A 27,652-nucleotide genomic window follows, 5' to 3' on the forward strand; every position below is an offset into this window, starting at 1 on the left:
GTTGCAGTTCAAATTACAGTAATCCCTTGCGACATCGCGAATTTTTGAATTTTGAAAATTTGTGAATAATTTCATATAAGTCGCTCCTGAGTATAAATCGTCCCCCCCACCCAAACTATGAAAAAAAACACGACTTATAGTCCGAAATATACGGTAGTATTTTATATGGACGATAGAAAGACCATAGGAAGCTAAATGACTAGCACGTAAACCTTCGCGCTAGTGATTCAATTTCCGTGACTAATTTAAAGGCGTTTTATAAGAAATAGTTGGGGCTGTTTGATCTTTATTACTGCTTTATCAAAGTGTTCCGAATAGTACATATATGATTCGGAAAGAGGAAAGTTTGCCGAAGCACCTCATCCACACATGCACTAAAGTCAAAGAGCGTGGCCAGACACAGTAGTATAAATAGCTGTTTTAATCTCTCTTCGTCTAATTCACATAGCATGTGCCTGATATGACATCTGTGTATTGCTGCTCTTTTAGTATAAATGTCAACCGACTTCCATGAAGGGAGGGCCATTCACAATAATTAACGGACCCCTTAACTGCCCAACAACATGCCTGATGTAAATTAAAGTGATAAAGGACCCCTTTGGCTGCCACAAACAAGACTTTCTATATAACACACTTTTGGGCTTAACGCGATTCCCAAATTCTGGACCTCAAAATTGAGCTTTAGCTTTACATTTTTTGTATATAAATTTACACGTGCTGACATTCCTTATGCATGCATATTTTGTTGATACATATTTGCATGTGTTTTAGTATGTACCGTATTTGCCGGACTATAAGTGCATTGTAAAGAAGAAAAAAAAACATATGTCGCCCTGGAGTACAATTCGCATTTTTGGGAGAACTTTATTTGACAAAATCCAATACCAAGAACAGACATGATCAGGCAACAGGCTAAACGATACGGTATGCTAACGTTACCTAAACACAAACAAGGCACTGAGAACGTGCCTGACGTAACATTAAGAGTTATTCAAATAACTATAACATAAATAACACATTTGTCAAACCATCTGTGTCCCTCCAAATCATTAAATCCATCGAAATCTTCGTCCTTTGTGTTAACAACACCACTGCTGAAGTGGTTTCAGCGGCGCATGCACTTCCGCAACGGAAGTGCATGCGCCGCTGACGTCGGACTCGTCAGTAGCAGTTCCAATTATTCCACACGCCTATAGCACTGTATATAAACTATATATCAAATAACTATAACATAAATAACAATTTTCTTGAAGCATTCGTGTCACTCCAAATCATTAAATGCATCGAAATCTTTGTCTTCTGTGTCACTTAAAAAAACAAAACCACTGCTGACTCCGGAAGTACATGCGGCACTGACGTCAGACTCGTCGTCAGTTGCGTCTCCAATTATTCCACAGATCTATATTGTAGCATTACCAAAGTAGCAGTCAAGTCATGGGTTTGGTAACCGGCTCTTTATTTCACAAAACAAGAGTTCAACATACGAGCAGTGTTGCTGACTTCACGGCCTCCCGAGGCAATTGGAAACGACTGAACTCTAACAATATACAAGTTGCTACACTGAATAAACTATGTATCAAGTGACATCAAACCATCTGTGTCACTCTTAATCAGTAAATCCATCGAAATCTTTGTCCTCTGTGTCAATGTCTGTCCTCTGTGTTATAAACAACTCCTGAAGTCAGTGAATGGATTCAGACTCATTGTCAGTTGCGGTTCCAATTATTCCACAGGCCTAGTACAAGGATGAGAATCTTTTGCGGATCCGCGGATTTCCTTGTTTTTTTCCGTCGGAAGTATCATTTTCGTGAATCGCGTAGATCTGTTGACAAAATTGTTTTTATATGGGGGGGGGGCGGCTGGCAGCCATATTGCGACAACAGCTGCCTTATTTTCGGCAGCATGTCGGCGCTACTTTCGTCACATCATTTGCCTACTCATTTACCTAATTAGCAAAAGTTTTAGCTAGTATGGCGAAAGCTTTAGAGAAAAACGACGAGGATCTTGCCAGGAAAATAAACAAGTCAAACGGAATCAAGAACTGCTTCAGATGGGCATGGCTCGAGAGCAGCGTCATCTTACAACTCGATACACAAAGACACTCTGAAAGCAATGCGACAGTGAGCGCCCGGCGCGCTGCGGTTGCGCGATCGGACTAAATTAACCTCCCTGCACACTGAGGTCTACTTAAATTTTGGAAAGTGCATCAGGACTTTAAAAATATTTTCTAAATTTCAGCGACGGCTCTGTCACAATAATGAGATCAGCGCGGTGCAGTTGCGTGGTCGACACGCGCTACGTTTGCGCGTTCGGCGGTGCGCTGCAGTTGTGCGGTCGGACAAAATTAAGCTCCCTGCGCACTTTGGTCCACTTCAATTTTGGAAAGTACATCAGGAGTTTAAAAATATTTTCTAAATTTCAGCGACGGCTCTGTCACAATAATGCAACCAGCGTGGTGCAGTTGCACGGTCGGTGACGCCCTACGGTTGTGCATTCGGCGGTGCGCTGCATTTGCGCGATCGGACAAAAATGCGCAAATGAAAAAAATCCTTATGAAAGTCTTGGACCGGATTAAATTTTTTTCCATTATTTGTAATGGGAAAAATGGATTAGGAATTCGACCGATTCGCTTCTCGAACCGCCTTCTGGAACGGATTGCGGTCGAAAACTGAGGCTTAACTGTATTATATTCACCTTGGTAGTCCACCAAGCAGGAATATTTTTTCAACAAAACAGTTGAAATTGAGTGATGAAATTAATGGTTTTGGGGTTGCTATACCTATATTGCTTTGGAAATAACGTGAAGTGATCAACTATACTAGTAAGTAAGTAATGTGTTAATGATCAAGTAATAATGCGTTAATAATTTCACATATAAGTCGCTCCTGATTATAAGTCGCACCCCCGGCCAAACTATGAAATAAACTGTGACTTATAGTCTGGAAAATATGGTATATAGTTATGTAATTTAGTGAGTAGTAGGTATTTTTTGGGAAAATCATTAAAACACCATTAAATCATTAAAAAGATTATGATGAAAAATAACCTCTCTCTCTTTCTCCCCCCATCTCTCTCTCTCTCTCTCTCTCTCTCTCTCTCTCTCTCTCTCTCTCTCTCTCTCTCTCTCTCTCTTTCTCTGCACTGACTATACAGGTGCTGGTTAGTAAATTAGAATATCATCAAATAGTGGAATTATTTCAGTAATTTCATTATAAAAGTGAAATTTGTATGCTGTTTACTTTCCTTCCACAGAGACTGATGTGTTTCAAGTGTGTATTCATTTTAGTTTTGATTATTATAACTGACAGCTTATGAAAACACCAAATTCAGTATCTCCAAAAATTTGAATATTTTGAAAAGGTTCAATATAGTGGCCACCTAGTGCCACAATAATCAGCTGAATAACTCTAAACACCTGCAAAGGCCTTTAAATGGTCTCTCAGTCTTAGTCTCAGAAATACATCAGTCTGTGTGCAGGACATGAATATAATGTACAAGTTTCACTTTTGAATGCAATTGCTGAAATAATTCAACTTTTTGACGCTATTTTAATTTACTGCCCAGCACCTGTATAGTCAGTGCAGTCCTCTCGAAGTAACCCACGTGCGAATCAGTCTGGTGTGTTTGTATCAATTGTCAGTGAAAGGGGCACTGATAAAATTCCCAATGCTGTATTTGTGCATTCCCTTATTTTACCTCTGATTTGCAGGTTTGCAAAACTGAAGCCAGTAGTGTTAAAATTGACAACTTGGAGACGGGCAAAGAGTACTGTGTACAGATTCAAACTGAGATTACCATGAATAATAATACTAAGCCATCAACCTGGGTATGCACCTTCACAAGTACTACTGCAGATTTGATCAGAGGTAAGGTGAACAGTAAAAGCTACCACAGTTTGTAAATTGTGACTTTTTCTGACAGAGTGGAGCCAGAGTCAGCACATAAAGGCTGAATAATTTTGGAAACTGAAAGAAAACAAAAGGGGGAAATTATGCCTCAGTTGTCAAATAAGGTCAAACTTGGCCTGTGTCTGATGGCGTCTGCTTCAGCATATTTTATTAAACTTCAGCTCAATGAGAATGTTGTTCATGAAACTCACAAAACCAACAAAAATACAGTACAGCAAAAGCTTGGAGCACAGTATGCAGCGCTTGTTTGCTTATGTGTGTGACCCTTTTTCCTTTTGAACTTCATTTATCAAGCACACTTCACCAATTTCAAGGTAGAATTCAAATCTTCTCTTCTCTGTATCCAAGTGATTCGTCATGCAATTTTGTAATGTTCTAGAATCCAAAATCTTTATTTGGGGACCCTTTACCAGATATGAGCTTAAGATTATTTCAATTAGCTTCATAATGTCTTCTGAATGCTAGCCATAGATTCTTTTTTCAGACAAATGAAAGAATTTTTAGTTGTTACCTGCTGCTGACAGTTTCAAGTGCGCACTCCAGTCTTCCTCAGAGCTGTCATCCGACGTGTTGGTGACATGTCATTTATTCATCGGCCGGCTCGGCAGACTTGTCAAAGTCTGCCGCATATATGGTACACCTAAAATACATAAAAAAGGCATCCCATTACGCCCAATAGTTGGCAGCATTGGATTGGTCACATATAATCTATCAAATGTACTCGTTAAAATACTCAAACCCCTCCTTGGCACAACAGAACACCACTGCAAAAATTTAAAACAACTGGCACATGAACTTAACAATATAACAGTACAAAAAGATGAAATCCTCATTTCCCACAATGTAGTTTCATTATTCACAAAAAAACCCTGTTGACATCACATTACACATTGTACAAGAAGGCCTTAAGGAAGACTGGACCCTCAAAAAACGCACAAACCTGACAGTTAGTGAAATCACCACATGACTTAATTTTGTAGCCAAATCCACATACTTCCATTTTAAAAACATCATATACCCACGGTCAGAAGGATTCGCAATGCTATGTGAACTATCCGCCATAATGAGCAGTTTTTACATGGAGGACCTGGAAACCAAAGCCATCAACACAGCACCCACTCTCTGTAAACCCACACTCTGTAAAAGATATGTTGATGACATCCTGGAAAAAATTTAATCTGGACACACACAAGAACTCACCAACCATCTGAACACCATGTACAACACTGGCAACATACAATTCACACACAAGGAAATAAACCGGGCGATATCTTTCCTGGACATGAACATCCACCACAAAGATGACGGCAGCATCAAGATTACAGTGTACAAAAAACCTACTCAAACGGACCAATACCTCCTCTGGACATCAGAACACCCTACAGCACACAAACTATCAGTAGTCAGAACATTATACCGGACCACCATCATAACTGAAAAGAAAGACAGACAGGAGGAGGAAAGACGCATTGAACAAGCTCTCACACTGTCAATATCCAAGATGGGCCATAAACAAAGGAAAACAACAAGTCAAAAATAGCGGACAAGACAAGGAAAAGGAATACAAAACGTACACAACAGACAGAGAAACCATCAGACATCATAATTTCACCAAACATCCGAGGGATAACGGAACCAATACAACGGGCAATGAAGAGACATCACATCAACACAGCCATCAAACACTACACCAAACTCCAACAACTACTCGTGCATCCCAAAGATAATATAACACCGGAACAAAAGTGCAACACTATCTACGAGATACCGTGCAAGTCATGCAACAAAACATACATTGGGGAAACAGACAGGTCATTCAGCATAAGGAAAAGGGAACATAAAAAAGAATGCGAAAAGTAGACAGTGGGGCAATTCACAAGGGCACTGAGAGAAAAGGCAGAACAAGAAAACCTCAAATCAGCCATCACAGATCACTGCAAGAAAAACAATCACATCATGGACTGGGACGTAGGAAAAATCATGACAGAATCCAACAAATTTAAGCGGTGGATCAAAGAGGCCATCGCAATCAGGAAGTGGGCTAGCAGGACCATCAACAGGGACGAGGGGGCGTACACCCTATCGCACACCTGAGATTCCCTTCTCCAAGGATCACCGGGGTCGGCGGACTTTGACAGGTCTGCCGCGCCGGCCGATGAATAATTGACACGTCACCAACACGTCGGATGACGGCTCTGAGAAAGACTGGAGTGTGCAGTCTAAACTGTCAGCAGCAGGTAACAAATAAAAATTATTTCATTTGTCTGAAGAAAAGAATCCACGGATATGTTCTTAAAATGTTATTAGATTAATGAATTACAAATCCTATAATATGATTATTGTATTATGTATATTTTGTTATTGCGCTAATCTTTTACTTTCTACAATATTTGATCTTGGTTTTCCTTATGTTTTCTGATCTTGTCTGATACCTACAGTGGTGCTGACAATTTACTGCTAGTGGTGACCTGCTACAAGTGGTGTCAGTGCTTGAGCAAGGCCACGAATATGCTTGACTTTTTACAACTGTCACAATGTTAAAGGTATTTGGTGGGGCATTTTGTAGTATATTGTCAAGCACCCATATGTAACAAAATATACTTTTGAAAGTGGGAGACAAAAGAGCTGCCCAAACATAGTGTTCCACCAAAATGTTCAAAATACATCCTCAATTTTACATTGAAAGTGCAAGGTGTAAAACTTGGCCTTTGTTTTGAATTAATTATTCGTCATATACAATTGTTGCTTGCTTCTTCCTTCAGACTCTTTTCTTTATCTAATGGATTAACATTCTAGGGGCAGTTGAAGGAACAAACATTTCATTTTGCGTCTGTGTGGTTGTGTGTTTATTTCCACAGTACCTGTTCCCGGCACATTGATAGGTCTTGGGATTTTTTGTATTGGTGCCTTGATGACATTGACATATTGTCTGTACCACAATGGATTCGCTTCTAAATTTCAAGCAACTCTTCCAAGAGCACTAATTGTAAGTAAAAAAAAAGTGTTTTTTACAATGTGTTTTGATAAAATGTACAAAAAGGAATAAAAACTGTTCCATTGCATTAGGAATTAAAATTGTTTAAAACTGTTAAGTATAATATACAATTCTAGAGGCTGTCAGGAGTAATACAAGTTTTGCAATCATTATTACATTAATATAACATCTATCCCGTGTTCACCACCGCAGGGAGAAACCTATCCCACTTGACATTTTTCATTAACTAGCCCAGTTTATTAATTTATTTTTTATCAGGGGGGAATTATGTGATCCCTCGTTTATCGCTTATAATTGGTTCCAAGACAAGTGAAAATCCGATTTGCTGTGTAGCGAAAGCCTGTTTTTATGATCTGTTTGGACTCTGTTTGGCTCGACCCTTTGCCTGTCCTCGATCACAAATGTGCTATGCCCGTCTGCTTCAATGACTCATGACGTGCGCTCGCATACCGGCTTGTCAGTTTGCCTTGTCGTCCCGCTCTGCCGGCATTCCAACCCTTGTCTCCTCTTCCCCATTCCCCAAATAAAGAGCTCGCGTTGCATGTGGTTGTCCTGCCTCATTGGTGACAAAACGAAGGGCAAATCAGAGATGCTGCTGATTCTGCTGACGTGAATGAAGTGGAAAAGTGGATACTGAGATAGCGTGGTTAGAAGTGCTCTTACAGCTCTAAGCTGATCGGCGGCAAGGATACAGATCAACACGTTCCTATTGGGCTCGTCTCTTCTACCGGCCAATAGTGCGCTGTAAAGTCATATAGGCAGACAAAGCACCGCGCTCGAAGTGACGCCGCAAAAAGCCACGATGCACCGAAATAGCGGCAATATTTTATATTCTTAAAAACCCGCGATGCACTGAAAGACGAGTGCTCACTGTACTGACATTTTAATATAAGTGCCAATGTTGGGTTTGCTTTACTGTCCCTTTAACATCTTCAAGTATGTTTGCTGGAGAGTGTTGGGGCTGACTGGACACACCCTAAAGAGGCTCTCCCTTGCCATGGCCTCACTACCGGGGAAGATGGACGACAACCTTCACGCGGTCTTCCCTGTGAGCAGCAAGGTCGGGGTGCAAGACCCGCTTGTGAAACTAATGTCTCCAAACAAACGCAGAGCCGGCTGACTGAGGAATGGCGGATGGCCTGCCATCCCGACCGTCGAAAACCGAAGCAACAAGGTGTGGCAACCTTTGTTTGCACTGGAATAAGATGGGCAGCCTGTAGCTAATCCTCACCAGGCTCCAACATCAAGTGGCGGGTTACTAAAATCCAGGAAACTTCAGTCATCAACGTTTACAAGCCCCCACCATCGGAGCTAACCACAACGTCACTCCCATCTGTAACTGCACCCGCAATCTACACAGGCGACTTTAACTGTCAGCACAGACTGGGGGTACAACCACTCAACACCTAGCGGAGTGGCGCTGTGTGAATTGGCCTCCAACACTGATGCCCTGCTGCTGTACGCCCCCAAGGAACCCCCAACCTTCTTCTCTGCACGCTGGAACACCACCACCAACCCGGACCTGGCCTTCGGCATTTGCCGCAGCAACACCCAAGACCAGAGAGGCGTGTCCTTGACAGGTTCCCCTGCTCACACCACCGACCTTCCATCATCAAAGTTCCATCACTGGTGGAACCGGTGCCAGGGAAGCCTGTGAAGAGATGGAACTTCCGCCGGCCTGCCAGACCCAGAGTCCACAGATGTGGATGCAGCCTATGCAGCCTACTGCCAGGTCCTCCTGCGTGCGGCAAAGAAGACCATCCCACGTGGGTGTAACAGGAACTACATCCCAGGCTGGGATGAGGGGTGTAGCCGCCTCCTGAGTAATCACCAAAGAGCCAGCTCCAGAAAAGAGGAGGACGCAACGGCAGCAGCACTGCTCGAAAAGCTGGACGCCACCTGCAAGGCAAGATGGACAGAAGTCGTTGAATCAATCGACTTTACCCATTCTAGCTGCAAGGCTGCTTACAGGCAGAAATACATCAGCCCACAGATGCCCAGTCACTGCAGACGCAATCGCCTCCCAACTCCTGAAGAATGGCCGCTTCCTGGATGCAGACAAAGACTTTGCACGACTGACATCGCGTGAGGTGTCTTGTATCTCAAGAGCGGCCAACGTCAATTCCAATCTCTCGGGAGCCTTTAGAACAGAGGAACTCAGTGAAGCCATGAGCAAGCTCAAACCAGGCAAATCCCCGGGCTGTGACAACATCCACCCGGAGTTCGTCATCCACCAGGGCCCAACAACATCTAGATGGCTTAGTGATAGCTCTGCTGAAGCCAAATAAAGATGCGGAGGACCCCGAGTCAACAGGCCCATCTCACTGCTGAGTCTCCCATTTAAGATCTTGGAAAGAATGATACACAGCCGCATAGAGCCAGTGGTGGACTCACAACTCCCACGGGAACAAGCTGGTTTCCGTCGAGGAAGGTCAACCGCAGACCAGATTACCCGACTCTCCCAAGACATCAAGAACAGCTTCCAGGATAAGGAGAAAGCTGGCGTAGTATACCTGGACCTAACTGCCGCATATGACACCGTGTGGCACCTGGAACTCCACCTGAAGCTGCTGAGGACCATACCAGACCGGCACATGGTGCAGTTCATCATGGAGATGCTTTCCAACCGCAGCTTTACTCTCCAAACCAGCAGTGGGCAGTGCAGTAGGTTCCAAAGACTGAGGAGCGGGGTACTGCAAGGGTCAGTTCTCTCACCAATGGTATTTAACATTTATATATACGACCTGCCGGACACAGCATCCAGAAAGTATGGCTATGCAGATGACCTTGCCATCATGCTGAGCCGACCAATGTGGAAGGCGACGGAAGACAGCCTGAATGAAGACATGCACACCATGGTAGCATACCTTCGAAAGTGGCGTCTCCAGCTCAGCGGTGGAAAGACTGTTGCTGTGTCATACCATCTCAGCACCAGGGAAGCAAGGAGAGAACTTGTAGTGAGCATTGAGGGCAAACGCCTGGAGGTTCAACAACCCACGAAGGACCTTGGCGTGCGTCTGGATCAGACCAGATCCTTCAAACACCTTGAAGAACTAAAGGCAAAGGTGCCATCCAGGGTTGCACTGATCCGCCGCCTTGCTGGAACAACGTGGGGAGCCTCTGCTAAGACCTTGCGGATATCAACTCAAGCGCTGGTCTTCTCTGCAGCAGATTACTGTGCCCCAGTTTGGAACAGAAGCCCCCATGCCAAAAAGGTAGATGTGGCATTTAACAACGCCCTCCGAACTATAACAGGATGCCTGAAGCCCACTCCTGTGTCACTCTTGCCTGTCCTTGCGGAATAACACCGGTCAACCTTCGTCGAGAGGCTGCCACCCTCATTCTCGCCAGGAAGGCAAAAAATAACAACTGGCACATCCTGCACAGCACCACAACAACTCCAGCTCCACCAAGCAGACTCAAGGCGCGCCACCCCTACAACATGGTAACACAAGAGATGCTCAATTCCATCCCTGAGGACATCTCCAGAGATGCTTGGCTGACAGCAGCTTGGAAGCAGGAGTAGGAGGCAGCTGGTCCCTCCCTCATGCACCGTTACATCTGGGAACCAGGAGACGGCGCCATAGGAGGAGACCACACTGAACCGTTTAAGTCTTAAGTCTTAAGTCCAGGGGTGGGCAATTCATTTTTACAAGGGGCCACATGAAAAACCTGAGTTGTGTCAGAGGGCCACACCTACGATAACTTAAACCTGCTCAATTTTCTTCCATTGTAAAATGCACTTAATTATTCATTTTAAATAGCTGGTACTGGTAATTAGAAGAATACAATTATTCTGTTTATATTTATATTAAGCTATGTGAAATTGTGGTGTATAGGTCAAATAAAAAACAATCATTAATCACTACAATTTATTCTTAACTTCTTTAACTTTTCCTCAAATGACAAAGCTGCTGCATCTCTGGGTGTGAAGTTTGAACATAAGTCCTTGTTGGGCTTGCAGTTTTGCTAGTAATGCATCAGCCTCTGTTGCGCGCTGTTTATCAGACAGATGTATTTTTTCTCATGCTTGGTGGTGTAGTGACGACTCAAATTATATTCTTTAAACACAGCGACCTGTGTACCACAAATCAGGCACACGGCTGACAAACTTTTCGTAAAATACCTAGCATTTTCATAGCTCTTTTGCAAACCAAATCAATGTGTTTGGACCAATTTAAGTGTTCGTCTACTATAACTCCTAGGAATTTGGTACTAGTGACTTGATGGATTTCGTGATTGTTTATGTAGATTTTGGTCTGTTCTTTGGGGTAAGATTTGTTTATTGCAGAAGATCATGAAGTAACATTTTTTTATATTGAGTGTCAACTTATTTGTTTTGAACCATTTTGTAACAGTGTACAACTCAGCATTCACACTTGCAATGAGGGAATTAAAATCATTGTGGGTGGCAATGAGGTTGGTATCGTCCGCAAATAACAAAGGGAGAAAATTTGAACAAGACATGGAAAAATCATTTATGTACACCAAAAATAATAGAGGACCCAATATTGAGCCCTGCGGGACCCCAAATAGTATTTTAGATCTGTTGGAAGAACAACCATTTATATATACATATTGTTCTTTGTTGGCGAGATAGTTTGTGAACCATTTCAGGGCAGAATCGTTTATTCCATATCTCTCTAGCTTAGCGATAAGGATCTTATGGTCGACAGTATCAAATGCTTTAGTTAGATCTAGAAAGACACCAAGAGCGAATTTCTTATTGTCAAGAGCTGTTGAGATATGGTTGACAAGCTGAAGCAGTGCATGCTCAGTGGAAAACCTTTTGCGGAAACCATATTGATGCTTGTAGAGAATATTGTTTGTTTCAAGGTGCTTTGCCAATCTTGAATAAACCAATTTTTCTAGAATCTTGGAGAAGCATGGAAGAATGGATATAGGCCGAAAATTACCATATTCATTTGTCTCGCCAGCTTTGAAAATAGGAATGACTTTAGCAATTTTTTGTTCTTGGGGTACAATGCCAAATTTTAAAGATAAGGAAAAAATGTGTGTTAGTGGGATTATTATTGAATGGATGATTTTCTTAATAAGTATGCTTCTGATCTCGTCATGGCCAGGGGCTGAGTTTTTCAAGCTCATGACAATGCTGTAAACTTCCTCAACACTAGGAGGATCAAGAATGGAGAGTGAAGGAAACTGCCCTTTAATTAGGCAACAGGGGCTTGTATCAGAGCTTGAGAAGCTAGATGCCAAGGTAGCGCCAACATTTACAAAGAAATCATTGAAACCATTCGAAATATCTACTGGGTTAGAATGGGCTCCATTTTCCCCCAGCATCTCATTTGAGATTCAAGAGTTTTTTATTCGCCATGTTTGAGCGTGCCAAACAAGGAATTTAACTTCGGTAAATCACAGCCTCCGTTCAACATTTAGGTGACTAACAACAACACTCAGGACATGTGAAGAACGAAAGATATTCTCAAACACCCCCTGATCTTAAACTGATCTTAAACTCCCAAGAGGGCAAGGAAAAACTCAAAACTCCAGCTAGGGGAAATGCGAAACCTTGAGAAGAGACCACAGATGGGAGGGTCCCTCTTCTCGGATGACCAGGGTGCAATGGATGCAGAGAGGACACATAGAACAAACAGTGTAGACAAAAACGGTGTGGAAAGCGGGATGTTATTGCACAGTAATGACTCTGAGACTCTAAGAGTGGTGTGAGTTCATCAGAGCGACAGCCTGGGGGAAGAAGCTGTCTCTGTGTCTGCTGGTTTTAGTGTACAGAGCTCTATAACGGCGTCCGGAGGGGAGTAGTTCAAACAGGCTGCAAGCTGGGTGCGAAGGGTCTGTTGAGATGTTACTTGCACGTTTCCTGGTCCTGGACAGGTACAAGTCTTGGATAGATGGGAGGTTGATTCCAATGATCTTTTCTGCAGTCCTTATTGTCCGTTGCAGTCTGTGCTTGTCTTGTTTGGAGGCCGATCCAAACCAGACAGTGATGGAGGTGCAGAGGACAGACTGGATGATGACAGTGTAGAAGGTCTTCAGCAGCTCCCGCGGCAGGTTGAACTTCTTGAGCTGTCTCAGGAAGTACAGCCTCTGCTGGGCCTTCTTCCGGACAGAGTCTATGTGGCCGGTCCATTTCAGGTCCCGAGAGATTGTGGTTCCCAGGAACTTGAAGGTGTCTGATGAGAGAATAGTATTACTGCTGATAGTGAGGGGTGAAAGTGGTGAAGGGCCTCGCCTGAAGTCCACTCTCATCTCCACGGTCTTGAGCGGGTTCAGGTCCAGGTGGTTTTGGCTGCACCAGTGGACCAGCCGCTCCACCTCCTGTCTGTACGCAGTCTCATCACCGTTCTGGATCAGTCCGATGAGAGTGGTGTCGTCTGCATACTTCAGGAGCTTCACAGAAGAGTCACTTGCGGAGAAATCGTTGGTGTAGAGGGAGAAGAGCAGTGGGGAGAGGACGCACCCCTGAGGGGCTCCAGTGTTGGTGGTCAGGGTGTCAGATGTGATGCTCCCCAGCCTCACACGCTGTCTCCTGTTGGTCAGGAAGCTGGTGATCCACTGACAGGTGGAGGCAGGCACCGCGAGCTGGATGAGCTTCTGTTGCAGGATGTCAGGAGCGATGGTGTTGAACGCCGAGCTGAAGTCCACAAACAGGATCCTGGCATACGTTCCTGGGGTGTCCAGGTGTTGCAGGATGTAGTGCAGTCCCATGTTGACCGCATCATCCACCGACCTGTTTGCCCGGTAGGCAAACTGGAGGGGGTCCAGCAGGGGGCCCATGACATCCTTCAGGTGGTTCAGCACTAACCTCTCGAAAGATTTCATGACCACAGATGTCAGTGCAACAGGTTTATAGTCATTCAGACCTGTGATGGCGGGCTTCTTTACCACTGGAACGATGGTGGAGCTCTTGAAGCACGAGGGCACCTCACACAGCTCCAGGGAACGGTTGAAGATCCGTGCAAAGGTGGGCGCCAGCTGCTCAGCGCAGACTTTCAAGCAGGAAGGTGACACGCTGTCTGGGCCCGGTGCCTTCCTGATCTTTTGTCTCCGGAACATCTGGCGCACTTCCTCCTCGCGAATCTGGAGTGCGGGCGCGGCCTCTGCAAGAGAGAGAGTCGGTGACAACGGTGATGGAGGTGTGGACAGAGCAGTTGTGGAGGGAGGTGAGTATGTGGATTGTGCTGCAGGAGGTCCCGTTGTGTGGGAGGACCGATCAAACCTGCAGTAGAACCTGTTTAGCTGGTTAGCGAGCCTTGGGCTCTCCACAGGACGGGGGGTTCGTTTCTTGAACCCCGTGATGCTCTGCAGGCCTTTCCACACTGTTGAGGGATCAGGATTGGCAGAGAGGTGTCTCTCCAGGCTCTCCCCGTAACACCTCCTGGCTTTCCTGACCTCTCGGTTCAGTGTGTTTCTGGTCTGCTTGAACAGGACCCGGTCGCCGCTCCAGTAGGCCTCCTCCTTGATTTTGCGCAGCCTCCTAAGGTCAGAAGGTCTTAGTCTGCACACACAGATCCTCACAAAAACTGATGTATGATGTGACAGTGTCAGTGAGTTCATGCAAGTCTGAATTTGCAGCTTTCAAAAACTCTCCAATCGGTGCAGTCAAAGCAGGCTTGGAGGTCCTGCCTTGACTCTACTGTCCACTTCCTGACAGTCCTCACCACAGGCTTAGAAGTTTTTAGTTTCTGTCTGTAGGCAGGGATTAGATGAACTAGACAGTGGTCCGGGAGTCTTAAAGCTGCACGAGCCACAGAGTGGTATGCATCCTTAATTACGGTGTAGCAGTGGTCCAGTGTCTGTGCCCCTCTGGTGGGACACGTTATGTGCTGTCTGTATCTGGGGAGTTCGTGTGCGAGGTTCGCCCTGTTAAGATCACCCAGAACAATGATTAGTGAATTTGGTAAAAGTTTCTCCATGTCTGTCACCTGGTCAGCCAGCATCTGCGTGGCTTCACTCGCACGTGCGTGTGGTGGGATGTAAACAGCCGGCATGACGATCGAGGAGAACTCCCGTGGTGAATAAAACGGCCGGCAGTTTATGAAAATTGTTTCTAGGAGAGGGCTGCAAAACTCTTTCAACACCATAACATCGGTACACCAACGTTCATTAATGTAGAAACAGAGACCACCTCCCTTTGATTTTCCAGGGAGCTCCGCGCTGCGATCTGCACGCGTTAGCCGAAACCCAGCTAACTCCATGGCGTGGTGGGGGGTTCGTTCGCTAAGCCACGTTTCAACAAAACACAGCGCAGCGGATCTGCTGAAGTCCGTGTTCCTTGAAGTGAGGAGCAGCAGTTCGTCCATCTTGTTCGCCAGGGAGCGGACATTCGCCAGATGAATTGATGGTAGGGCAGAACGGAACCCTCTCTGCCTCAGCTTTACGAGGGCTCCGGCTCGTTTTCCGCGTCGCCGCCGTCGCGCTAGCTTGTATAGCACCGCCGCTCCGGCTAAAATCTCCGACAAACAGTCTGAATCAGAGAGAACAGGAGAGAAAATACCAGAAGAAGACTGACCGATGTTTCTCTAGTAAAAGTGACAGCACACAAAAAACACACAAAATAAGACAAAGAAACAGAGAGCGACTCACCGTGGCAGCCATCCGCGGCGCCATCACATGACGTGTCTAACATTTGGGGGAGATGTTTTAGATTTTTTGCGATGTAATACATGGTTGATAAGATTCCATGTTGTTTTGATGTCGCCAGAGGCTTGAGTAAATTTATCAGCATAGTAAGTTTGTTTGGTTTTCCTTAGTAATACTGTAAATTTATTTTATATTTATTGTATGTTTCTATATTTATAGCGGTGGGATTTGCAATAGATTTTCTATAAAGTTTATTTTTTTTACGTGAAGATTTTTTTAGTTCATCCGTTATCCATGGTTTCCCTTTAGAGTTATTTTTACGATTACAAATTAAAGGAAATGAGCACTCTAATGCATTTGTGAGTATTGTTAGAAAGGAGTGATAGGCTTTGTTGACATCCTGCAACAGGATGACCTCATCCCATGACACAGAGCTGATGATAGATATAAAAGATACCATGTTTTTCTCGGTAAATTTGCGGAATTTCATTTGATCACCAGTATGACCTTTGATTTTTGGACCACTATCATTGTGGATGAAATTGAAGACAGGAAGATGATCAGATACATCACAGATCAACAGGCCAGATGTTATTTTGTAGTCTAGAGAATTAAATAAAATGTTGTCAATGAGAGTGGCTGTTGAGCTTGTGATCCTGAAGGGTTTGTTAATAAGAGGGAAAAAGTTACTGGAGTATAATGTATTAAGGAAGTCTGCTGTATGTGACTGCTTAGTTTCAAGCAAATTAATATTATAGTCACCAAGTAGGACACACAATTTGTTTTCTTTGTTTAAGATTTCTAGAGTGGAGTCGAGGGCTTCAGTGACAGTGGTTTTATCAGAGTCTGGTGGTCTATATATACATCCAATTATCACATTTTTGTTGTTTATAAGTGAGCAAGATGAAAGTTCTATAAACACAGATTCTGCGACAGTCATATCAAAGTTAACACTTAGATCCTTTCTGGGAGAGAAATTGAAATTATCAATCACATACAGTGAAACTCCTCCACCTTGCTTGTTTGGTCTACATGAGTGTATAGGAGTGTAGTGAGAGAGGGGATAGCTAGATATATTATCAACCATCCAGGTTTCAGTAAGAGCTATTACTGAAAAGGAATGTATTTTAGAGATTAGATTAGATTAGATTAGACTCAATTTTATTAATCCCTTGGGATTACTCCTTCAGGGAAATTCTGTCTCTGCATTTAACCCATCCCCATGTGATTTTAATCCATCCCCTGGGGGAGAGGGGAGCAGTGAGCAGCAGCGGTGCCGCGCTCGGGAATCATTTGGTGATCTAACCCCCCAATTCCAACCCTTAATGCTGAGTGCCAAGCAGGGAGGCAATGGGTCCCATTTTTTATAGTCTTTGGTATGACCCGGCCGGGGTTTGAACCCACAACCTTCCAGTCTCAGGGCCGACACTCTACTACTAGGCCACTGAGCTAGATGTACTGTCCGTACATTAAAGTGGACAGTGGAGAATACATTTGTTTGGCAGTGGCCAGGAGGAGTATTGTACAGTTTGTTAAACATATCTTCAGAAAAATATTCACATGACAATTCAACAGCTTTTAGGGAAGTGTAATTAGTATCTGGGTTCAAGAAGGACTCATAAATACCAGCAGTAACATTCTCTAGGTCAAATAATTAAATAATAAAGAGTCTAGATTCGGTGGGACAGAAATTCCTGCATTATTGAGAGTGTCACTGGATGGCATGACGGGTGTAAGGGGACGGTCTACCTGAGTTGGATGTCCTCCCAGCCAGATTCTATTTGCCATGTTGTGCTCCACTGTAATCCACCATTCTCGTCAGGAGGGTCCAATAGGTACCAGTTTATGGTCATCAGTTCAGCCATTGTAGATGTTAGGTTGCACCAGGCCATAGATCTTCAGTTCCTCCAGTTCACTCACGAGGGTTTTGACATCTTCTGGTGTTGCTCCGTTTATTTTAATCCATACTTTGCAGTTTCTGACCCACGTTACGAGAATCTTGTTTTCCTTCTTCAGTTTATGTGCGTTCCAGGCTATCTCAGCATTCTTCGTAGTGAGGTGTTCATTTAGGTAAACACCCGTTCCTTTTAGTTTCCTCCCTTGCTTCAAAAGATCCACTTTATGTTTCCTATTGACGAACCGAATGATAATTTTCGGAGCATCTTTTGGTCGTTTTCGGTTTCTTGGGAGTGTGTGACAAGCGGCAATGTTTCCTTTCTGGCGTTCCATATGCTTACTCTCGAAAAACTGTACTACCTGATTTTCAAGCGTTGACAGTTCATCCGATGGAGAGTCATCTGTCGATGGATCCGGAGGACCCGCCGCCCTGGCATAGGAGCGGTGTGTTGTTTTAAGACCAGTGATTATGAGGTCTTCTTGTCGGGAGTACTGCTCCAGTGCATCTACTCTCCGTACAAGCGACAGGATTTTCTCATCTTTCTCCTTGGATAATTTTTTAAGCTCCTTTAGTTCAGACGTTAGCTGGATCAGGGTGGCTTGCTGCTCTAGGAGTGTGGTAAGGTCTTGCCGTATCAAGTCAATGGATGATTTGAGTTCATCGTAGCCCTCATTTTTTTTGGGCGGCATAGCGTAAAGTTTGCAAATGAAAACCAGCTAGCCGCTACAACTCGCTTATCTCAACCTTGTCTGGAAGGGAGCTGTTGTCCAGGTAGGTGTCTTCCTAGCAGTTTGCCTTTACAATGTTTGAAACTATTACAAAATTGACAAAAACAGCACGATACAAAAATCGAAATAAAAAGAGGGTAGCTTCCCTCCGCCCTTTGTACTTGACAGCTTGCTACCTCAGCAGCGGGCTGGCTGATTCGTCCTAACTCACTGGTGACCAGTAGACCAGTGACCAGCATTCACCTAAGCACACTGACAGATGAAGCAAACACACTTAGAATATCACATAGTGAAAAAAAATGTTGGGGAGTGCTCCCTTGTTTTGCTGGTGGACTTAAATGCTCACATGGATAGTTACAGTGAAACTCTTGGTAGAGAGGAATGCCCTACTTGATCATAACCGAAATGGTTTCTCATATTGGACTTCTTTGCTCATGTTGGATTGTTTCTAATTATTATTGTCTTATTGTTGTCTATCCATGCCCCATTTTAATGATCGACTTTTTGGTCGTGTCATTGAACTTGCAGCCATGTGTTTTGACACTCGGGTGTGTCTGTGAACTGATCACCACCTGGTAGTGAGTTGGCTGGTAGTGAGTTGGCTGATGGGAGTAGATGCTGATCTGACCTGCCAGACCCAAACATATATTGAACATCTGGTCAGAGGATCTGGCAGAATCCCCTGTCAGAAGGTATTTCAACTTCTACCTCAGGCAGAAGTTTAACATCCCGGGGGACATTGAGCTCCAGTGGGCCATGATCTGCACATCCTTTGTTAAGGCAAACTAAACCTGTCAATGAAGTGGTGGTCGACTGTTGACCAGTTTGGCGGACACCTGTGGTAGAGGATGCTGTCAAGTCATAGTTTTTGGCCCGTGAGAGTGGGAGGCAGTTGATTGGTACAGCAGGAAAATGAAATTGGTTTAAAGTTAAAGTTAAAGTCCCAATGATTGTCACACACACAACTGGGTGCGGTGAAATTTGTCTCTGCATTTAACCCATCCCCGAAGGGAGCAGTGGGCAGCAGCGGTGCCGCGCCCGGGAATCATTTGGTGATCTAACCCCCCAATTCCAACCCTTAATGCTGAGTCCCAAGCAGGGAGGCAATGGGTCCCATTTTCATAGTCTTTGGTATGACCCGGCCAGGGTTTGAACCCACAACCTTCCAGTCTCAGGGCGGACACTCTACCACTAGGCCACTGAGCTGGTAAATTAAAGTGGTAAATTAAGGCAAAAACTCAGATGTTGAAGTTCAGTGAGTTCATGGAGATCGAGTTCCCCACTATCTCTACTATCCATTCTCAGGAGGGGGAATCGGCGCAGTACTGTGGTGTAGTGATGACTGGGTGCTACGAACCTCGATGCGCAACATTGAGTTGGTGGGCAGTATACCTATATGAAGATTTGTGTGTCTCGTGTATCTCAATTACACCAACATTCATTCCTTTGATAAAGTATACTCTGGGAATTTAAGGAGGGCTTTACTGTCTCTGAGGTTGAAGTTACCAAAGGAGTTAAAAAGGTCTTCATTGTCCCAGCCCCTGGAGTGGATGAAATCTGTCCAGAATCCCTAAAGTCTCTGACATATGTTATTGAATGTGTAGTAAAGATGGGGTAATTAAGGATCAAATTAATTAAATAAGTAAATCATTATCAATTAGCTAGTTCAATAATTATTTTGGTATGAGTGGTGTAAATCAACTGCCAGCAGTATAATCAACCACCACTAGGGACACCATGTTTTTTTTTTCCTTATAGTTTAATAGGGTTTTAAACTAACAGAAATCTGAAATCAGTCCTTAGATCCAAAGGCGGCCATAGTTAGTAACTGAATGAATTTGGTTTGGAAAAACTTAGAGGTTCCTAACTTTAATTTAGACACGCACGCACACACACACACTAGCCAGCTATTGGCGGTACTTGGGCATTTGCCCAGGTGCTGAAAAGGGTGGCATCTCTTGCATCCATAGCCACGGGGGAGTGGGGCTTGCACCCCCACCTCCTTAAATTTCTCCCGCAACAAAATGTCGACAAAACCATACTAGAAACCCACTCCGGGAAAGTACCCCCGATGCCAAAATATGGCGCCATATGAAGGCGGCGAGGCAAAGCCCTCAGGACCCCCACAGCCTGATTGAGGGCAAACCTCGGAGCAACCGGGACGGTATGGGTGCGGCCTCGTGTTGTGGTGGTGCAGAGGTATTGCTTACTCGATCACGAAACCCTCGGTTGAACCTGAGGCGTTCGGTTCGGGTGGCCGCCTGGAACGTACTCTCACTCCAGGATGACTCTCGCGTGCCCACCTTGTCGGCAGAGTTTGCTCGGCTGGGCATTGCGGTGGCTGCTTTCTCTGAAGTGCGGCGGCCGGGCTCTGGCGAGATCAGGGCAGGTGGATATTCATATTCATTCATATTCATATTATATTGGACCTGGTATTCAAACACTGGCCTGGTCAGGAAGGAGATTGACCATGTACTTGTGGACGGTCGCTGGACCCTGCTGCAGAACTGCAGGGTGTTCCAAAGTGCACAGTTCTTCAACACCGACCACAGGCTTCTTGTGGCAACGCTGAAACTACGCCTTCAAGCCGCGAGGAGAGCGGCGCCCGGCCAGATTCGGCTGAACGTCAGTCGACTGCAGGAGCCTGGCATGGCAGACGCGTATGCCGGGACTTGGCTGGGTGGCTTGGTAGGCTAGGCGCAACGGAGGACCTGCAGGCACTCTGGGAGTGCTTCAGAGACTCAGTCCTGGCGGCTGCCAGTGATACCATTCCAGAGATCCCGAGGAATCGTCGGAGTTCCCTTTCCCAGGAGACAGTGGACATAATCGATGAGTGCCACAAGGCAAGACTCGATGGCAGAACTGGTTGCTACAGGGAACTGAGGCGAGAAGCCATTCGAGCTGCTGGTTGGGACCATGAGGGGCAGGTTTGAGATTCCTGTGAGGCGGTCGAGGATCACTTGGGTAAAAGTGACGCTTGCCCGGCTTACGAGGCAATTCGAGAACTCCACTTGTCCAGGCCCTGCCCGCGCAGCTCGACGATCCTCGCGGCTGATGGCAGTGTACTCTCGGAGGAAGACTGGCTGAAGCGCTGGGCCGAGTACTTCGAGTAGTTGTATCAGGCCAAACGGCCACATTGCGAGCTCTCTGCTGTAAGCATCCAGAAACTGGTGCCTAACCCACCCCTCAGCATCGATGCGCCTACCCTTGAGGAAGTCCGATAGGCTCTGGGCCAGCTGAGGGATGGAAAGACTCTGGAAATCTGTGGTGTCTGTGCAGAGATGCTCAAAGCTGGAGGGGATGCCATCCTCCAGTGGTTGCACGCGCTGATTTGCTCCGTATGGAGCTCGGAGCTCATCCCAACCGACTGGAAAAGGGGCGTTGTCGTCCCTATCTGGAAGGGGAAGGGTGATATCCGGGAGTGTAACAACCACCGAGGGGTTACCATTCTCTCTGTGCCAGGCAAAGTCTTCGCCCGTGTACTTCTAAACAGGATACGTCATCAGCTCTTAGACTACCAGCGCCCTGAACTGTCTGGTTTCACACCAAAAGATCAACCGTAGACCGCATCCTCGCGTTTCGTATCCTCACCGGGCGCTTTCGAGAATTCGATAGAAAGCTGCTTGCAGCCTATGTACCGTAATTTCCGGACTATAAGCTGTGACTTTTTTCCATAATTTTGGACCCTGCTGCTTATAGCTAGGTGCGGCTTATATAAGATTTTTTTTCGTGATTTTTGTGATGACTTGATCACTTTTACTCTAAACACTATTATATACAGTAAAAGCTACAAAACAAACTGACAAATAACTCTTTTTCAAATCAGATGAGTAAAAACTGGTCAAATATTTAAAAAAAAGATATTATTAAAAGTGAAGACAATTTGCAATTCTAGTAATGACACACGAATTTGATGCACAATTTGTCTTCGCGGGCCACATAGAATGATGTGGCGGGCCGTATCTGGCCCCCGGGCCTTGAGTTTGACACCTGTGCTCCAAACCCTTTCTCTTACTATGCCATATCACTCAGAGATTACACAAAGCAGTGGCGCTGTTTGGACCATCTGCATTGTATTAAAACCCAATCAATCAGCATTTAAATTCAATTCTTCTGACATTTTGCTAACCAAAAACAATGTGTGAATGTGAACTTTTAATGCATTTTATTCAGAAGGTCACTTTGAACCTCAAACGGCGGCGCGGCGTACTTATGGATTTTTACGGCCTCCGGCCTCCAGGGGGCGCTCTAGCAGGAAGCAAGAGCGAGACAGGCGAAGAAGAGATAATGCGCCGAAGAAGATGTGATAGTTTGTGTTTACATTTCGCGCATCATGCAAAACACGATCAAGTCGGACATTACTGAAAGGAAGCCTTTATACACAAACCGTCATCATGGGGGACAAAAGAAATGCATATGATGCCGCTTTTAAGCCAAAGGCAGTCGATGTTGGTGACATTATCTTGTGTCTACTCTGGAGCGTACTTATGGATTTTTACGGCCTCCGGTCTCCAGGGGGCGCTCTAGCAGGAAGAAAGAGCGAGACAGACGAAGAAGAGATAATGCGCCGAAGAAGACGCGATCGTCTCGCGCATCACGCACACACCCGCATTTACTCAAAGACAGGAAGCTTTTATACACAAACCGTCATTATGGGGGACAAAAGAAATGCATACGATGCCGCTTTTAAGCGATACGTGTTGCTCGCTAGTTTAATGTAATTTAGCGCTTCGTGCATGAATAAGATTAGCATGAATAGAACCTCTTCACACTCGAAGAAATGCATAAAAGCGACGACGAAAGAGAGACTGAGAAAGTGTGAGGCGAAGGATATCTAACGCTATTCCAATCGGACACTAAGGAGGAATACTTCGATGGTTTCAGTGCACAGGAGGAAGATGAAGACGGCTCTTTTTTTACTTTTACTGGTATGTTTTTTTTTAACCAGCCCTGCTAGTGCTGTGCTATCGTGTTGCTGCTGTGTTGCTGCTGTGTTACCGCCGCGTCTCAGTGACTTTACTGTGTTACTGCCGTGTTGCTGCGGTATTACTGCCACGTCACAGGCAGTGTTTGGAAAGAAATGTTAAGGTATGTTATTAAAGCTTTAAAAAAACTTTCTGTGTCCAGTCTTTCTTTGCTAATAACTCGCGTGCACACTTCCGCGTTGCTGCGGTAGTACTGCTGCGTCACAGGCAATGTTTAGAAAGACATGTTCAAACATGTATGTTATTAAAACGTTAAAAAGGCTTTCTATGTACTGTCTTTCTTTGTAAAAAAACTCGTGTGCACGTGCGGCTTATAGTCCGGTGCGGCTTATGTAAGAAAAAAACTGAAATGTCCCTGAATTTTAGCCGGTGCGGTTTATAATCCGGTTTATAGTCCGGCATTTACGGTATATCGATTTCAAGAAGGGGTTCAACTCAGTGGGTAGAGATGCTCTGTGGAGACTTCTGGGGCTACGCGGGATCCCCCCGCAGCTTGTCCATCTCATCTCGGCTCTATACTCCGACACAGAAAGTGCTGTTAAGTACAGAGGCACCACCTCTGACTTCTTTACAGTCAATACTGGGGTGAGGCAGGGGTGCGTACTAGCCCCATCACTTTTCAGCACTTGTATCCAGGCCTTCGGTGACTTTCTGGATGCTGGTATCGAGTCAGCTGATGTGGCGGGCGAGAAGGTGGTGATCGTAGACAAGTTCACTTATCTCGGCAGCGTAGTTCACCGCTCCACTTCGTGTGAGGCTGAGGTCGTTTGTCGGCTTAGTCTTGCGCATGGAGCGATGGGCTCGCTGAATGGGACTGTTTGGCACTCCCAATATCTGAGCACGTTGACAAAGGTTCAAGTCTTTCGCTCGCTGGTTATGCCCGTCCTGCTTTACTCTTGTGAAGCATGGACATTGACTGGCGCGCCAAGGCAAAGACTGAACACCTTTGTGTGCACTTCCCTCTGTCGCATCCTCGGGATCCACTGGCAAGACCGTGTGTCAAAGTTAGTTAGTTAGTTAGTTAGTTAGTTAGTTAGTTAGTTAGTTAGTTAGTTAGTTAGTTAGTTAGTTAGTTACGTTTATTCACACACACACAGATCATGTATACAGCTTCCTGGACATATTTTAGGCATGTGAATAGGTCTCCTGAGGAAGCTAACTAAAACTTATGGTAGGAGCCTTCTGTGTAGAGTCAGTTGTTGGTGAGCTATCATTATAATAGACATACACATAGGACATTTACATAGATGACATTTACATACATTTAACATACTGCGTGTTAAATGTAATTGTTCAAGATGGCGGCGCGTGCACACGCAGCGGCCACTCTCTGTTCCGTCAGTACGGTGATTTGTTCGTCTAATGAGTGTTCGTCCGACAGTCTTATGTGTTCGTCTCGTCGTGCTTTATCGTGCTACAAGTACAGCAGGCAGGTTCTGCTCGACATCGGCAGAAGTGGGTTTTGTGGCGTTCTGGACTTTGAAGCGGCGACATTAAAGGCGCTCGGACTGCTACGTCCTGAAACGTTGCCGACCTCGCCCGCTATTCCTCTCCCGGTTGGGAGCCGTCGGAAACGGTGTGCGAGGAGGCAGAAGAGGGGCAAGCGCGGAGGCGTCCGGGCCAGGCTGGCGGCCAACCCAGCGCGCCCGGCGGTGCCCTCCATTCTTCTGGCGAATGTTCGATCGCTGGACAACTAAATGGATTACGTTCGCCTGCTGAGGTCTACGAACCAGACGGTGCGGAACTGCTGTATGCTCGTGTTCACCGAGACCTGGTTGACTGACAACATTCCGGACTCTGCCGTGCATCTGGAGCGGCTAGCGTGCTATCGGGCGGACCGTGCCATTGTACGAGGGGGAAAGTCGCGAGGAGGTGGAATATGCGTCTACATCCGAGAAGAATGGTGCCGGGACTCTGTGGTGGTATGTAAGCACTGCTCGCCACTTGTGGAGTTTGTGATCATCAAGTGCCGTCCTTTTTACCTGCCAAGGGAATTTACCGCGATTCTGCTAGTCGCGGTATACATCCCGCCTTCCAACATCGAAGGAGACAGGATCGCGGCGCTTGGTGAACTGTACCAGGCTGTCAGTGAACAGCAGACAGCGCACCCTGACGGTTTCACCATCTTTGCTGGAGACTTCAATCATGCCAACCTGAAGTCTGTTTTCCCGAGGCTTCACCAGCATGTTACTTTTCCGACATGTGGAGACCACGAGACCTGGACCTAGTCTACTCTGCGCAAAAGGGAGCTTTCAAAGCCACCCCCCTCCCCCATCTTGGGCTTTCTGACCATCTCACCGTTTTGCTTTTGCCCGCATACAGACAATTGGTGAAGGCATCCAGGCCGGTTCGGAGGCGGGTTCGGGTGTGGCCTGAGGGTGCCTCCGATGCACTTTGTGACTGCTTCGACACCACTGACTGGGACTTGTTTAAGCAGGCAGCCACCTACAACGATCGAACGGACATAGAGGAGTATACTGACTCTGTTACCGCTTACATCACGAAGTGCATCGATGATGTGACTTGCTCGAAATCCATCGTCACTCGCGCGAACTGGAAGCCGTGGCTGACAGGGGCTGTCCTCAGACTGCTGAGGGCCAGGGACAAGGCTTTCAGAGCGGGGAATGAGGCTGGCTTGAGGACAGCGAGGGACTGCGCTGGGGAGCTGTCGGGTGTCTTCACGGACATCTTTAACGTTTCCCTGCAGCAGGCCATCGTCCCCTCGTGTCTCAAGGCTGCCACCATCGTTCCTGTGCCGAAGAAACCTGCACCGTCCTGCTTCAATGACTACCGCCCCGTGGCACTGACGCTCATCATTATGAAGTGCTTTGAGCGGCTTGTCATGGAGCACATCAAATCCGTTCTCCCCCCCACCATTGACCCTTTCCAGTTTGCGTACCGTGCCAAGCGGTCCTCTGAGGATGCCATCTGCTCTGCCCTCCACTCGGCCCTCACCCACCTGGAGAGAAAGGACTCATATGTGAGGTTGCTGTTTGTGGACTTCAGCTCTGCCTTCAACACCATTGTGCCGCAGCAACTCATCTGCAAACTCAACGAGCTGGGCCTCAGTACCTCCCTCTGCAACTGGCTACTGGACTTCCTCTGTCAGAGGCCTCAGGTAGTGCGTGTTGGCGACAAAATCTCTGCCAGCATCACGCTGAGCACGGGCCCCCCCCAGGGCTGCGTGCTCAGTCCATTGCTCTTCATCTTGCTGACGCATGATTGCACTGCGACCTACAGCGACAACCGCATAGTGAAGTTTGCTGACGACATGACTCCGGTGGGTCTCGTCACGAAGGGCAACGAGACTCGGTACAGGTCGGAAGTTGACCTTCTGACCACGTGGTGCAGGGACAACAACCTCCTGCTGAACGTCAACAAGACCAAGGAAATCGTTGTTGACTTCCGGAAGGGTCACACAAAACACCTGCCGCTGATCATTGACGGTGCTGTGGTGGAGAGGGTGAGCTGCACCAAGTTCCTGGGGGTGCACATCAGTGAGGACCTCTCCTGGTCCGCAAACACCTCGTCACTGGCAAAGAAAGCTCAGCGCCGCCTGTACTTCCTGCGGAAGCTCAGGCGTGCATGTGCTCCTCAGGCAGTCCTGTCTACATTCTACCGTGGCACCATTGAGAGCGTCCTCACCAGTTGCATCGCTGTCTGGGGTGGTAACTGCACTGAACAGAACTTAATGGCCCTGCAGCGCATAGTGAATACGGCTGGTAAGATTATTGGTGCTTCGCTCCCCTCCCTGAAGGACATTTACACCTCCCATCTCGCCCGTGAGGCAACCTCGATTGCGAGAGATGTGAGTCACCCGGCTCACTCTTTGTTTGACCTTCTGCCCTCTGGGAAGAGGTACAGGAGCCTGCGCTCCCGCACCACCAGACTCGCCAAAAGCTTCTTTCTCCAGGCTGTTAGGGCCCTGAACTCGCTACCCCCTTCTGCGTAGCGTGCGGCACTGTTGCGCTATTTTCGGGAATGTCTGCTGTACGCGCACTTGCTCCTTTTTTTTCTGCTCCTCTTATTTATTTATTTATTGTTGTGTTATTTATTCAGCACGCTTTTGTTGTACTTGTTTACTCGTTTGTCTGTTGTGAGCCATGTCTTGTCACCGTGGGATAGGGGGGAACGAAATTTCGGTTTCTTTGTGTGTCTTTGGCATGTGGAGAAATTGACAATAAAGCTGACTTTGACTTTGATTTTCCGGATTATAAGTCGCTCCGGAGTATAAGTCACACCAGCCATAAAATGCCCCAAAAAGTGAAAAAAAAACATATATAAGTCGCTCCGGAGTATAAATCGCATTTTGGGGGCAATTTATTCGACAAAATCCCAAACCAAAAACAGTCATGAACAAGCAACAACAGGCTAAACGATAGCAACAACAGGCTAAACGATAAGTATGCTAACGTGACAAACACAAACAAAGACCTGAGAACGGGCCTGACGTAACATATAGAGTGATTAAGGACAACTATTACATGAATAACATGTTTATAAAACCATCGGTGTCACTCCAATTCATTAAATAGCAACAACAGGCAGCAACAACTGCGCTCCCGCACCACCAC

At 46.0% G+C, this 27,652-nt stretch overlaps 1 protein-coding gene across 3 annotated transcripts in view; it reads left to right on the top strand.

Moving 5' to 3' along the window:
• crfb1 (cytokine receptor family member b1) overlaps positions 1-27,652 on the top strand; it is an 82,026-nt gene that overhangs the window by 40,428 nt on the left and 13,946 nt on the right. For all 3 annotated transcript variants that reach the window (XM_088383554.1, XM_088383553.1, XM_088383552.1), the window contains 2 exons: positions 3,710-3,866; positions 6,767-6,894. In XM_088383554.1, the coding sequence (XP_088239680.1) occupies positions 3,710-3,866; positions 6,767-6,894 (285 nt within the window). The remainder of the gene's footprint in view (positions 1-3,709; positions 3,867-6,766; positions 6,895-27,652) is intronic.

This window comes from Syngnathus floridae, chromosome 8 (assembly GCF_059516105.1).
Source record: "Syngnathus floridae isolate MCC-2025c chromosome 8, RoL_Sflo_1.0, whole genome shotgun sequence".
NCBI lineage: Eukaryota > Metazoa > Chordata > Actinopteri > Syngnathiformes > Syngnathidae > Syngnathus > Syngnathus floridae.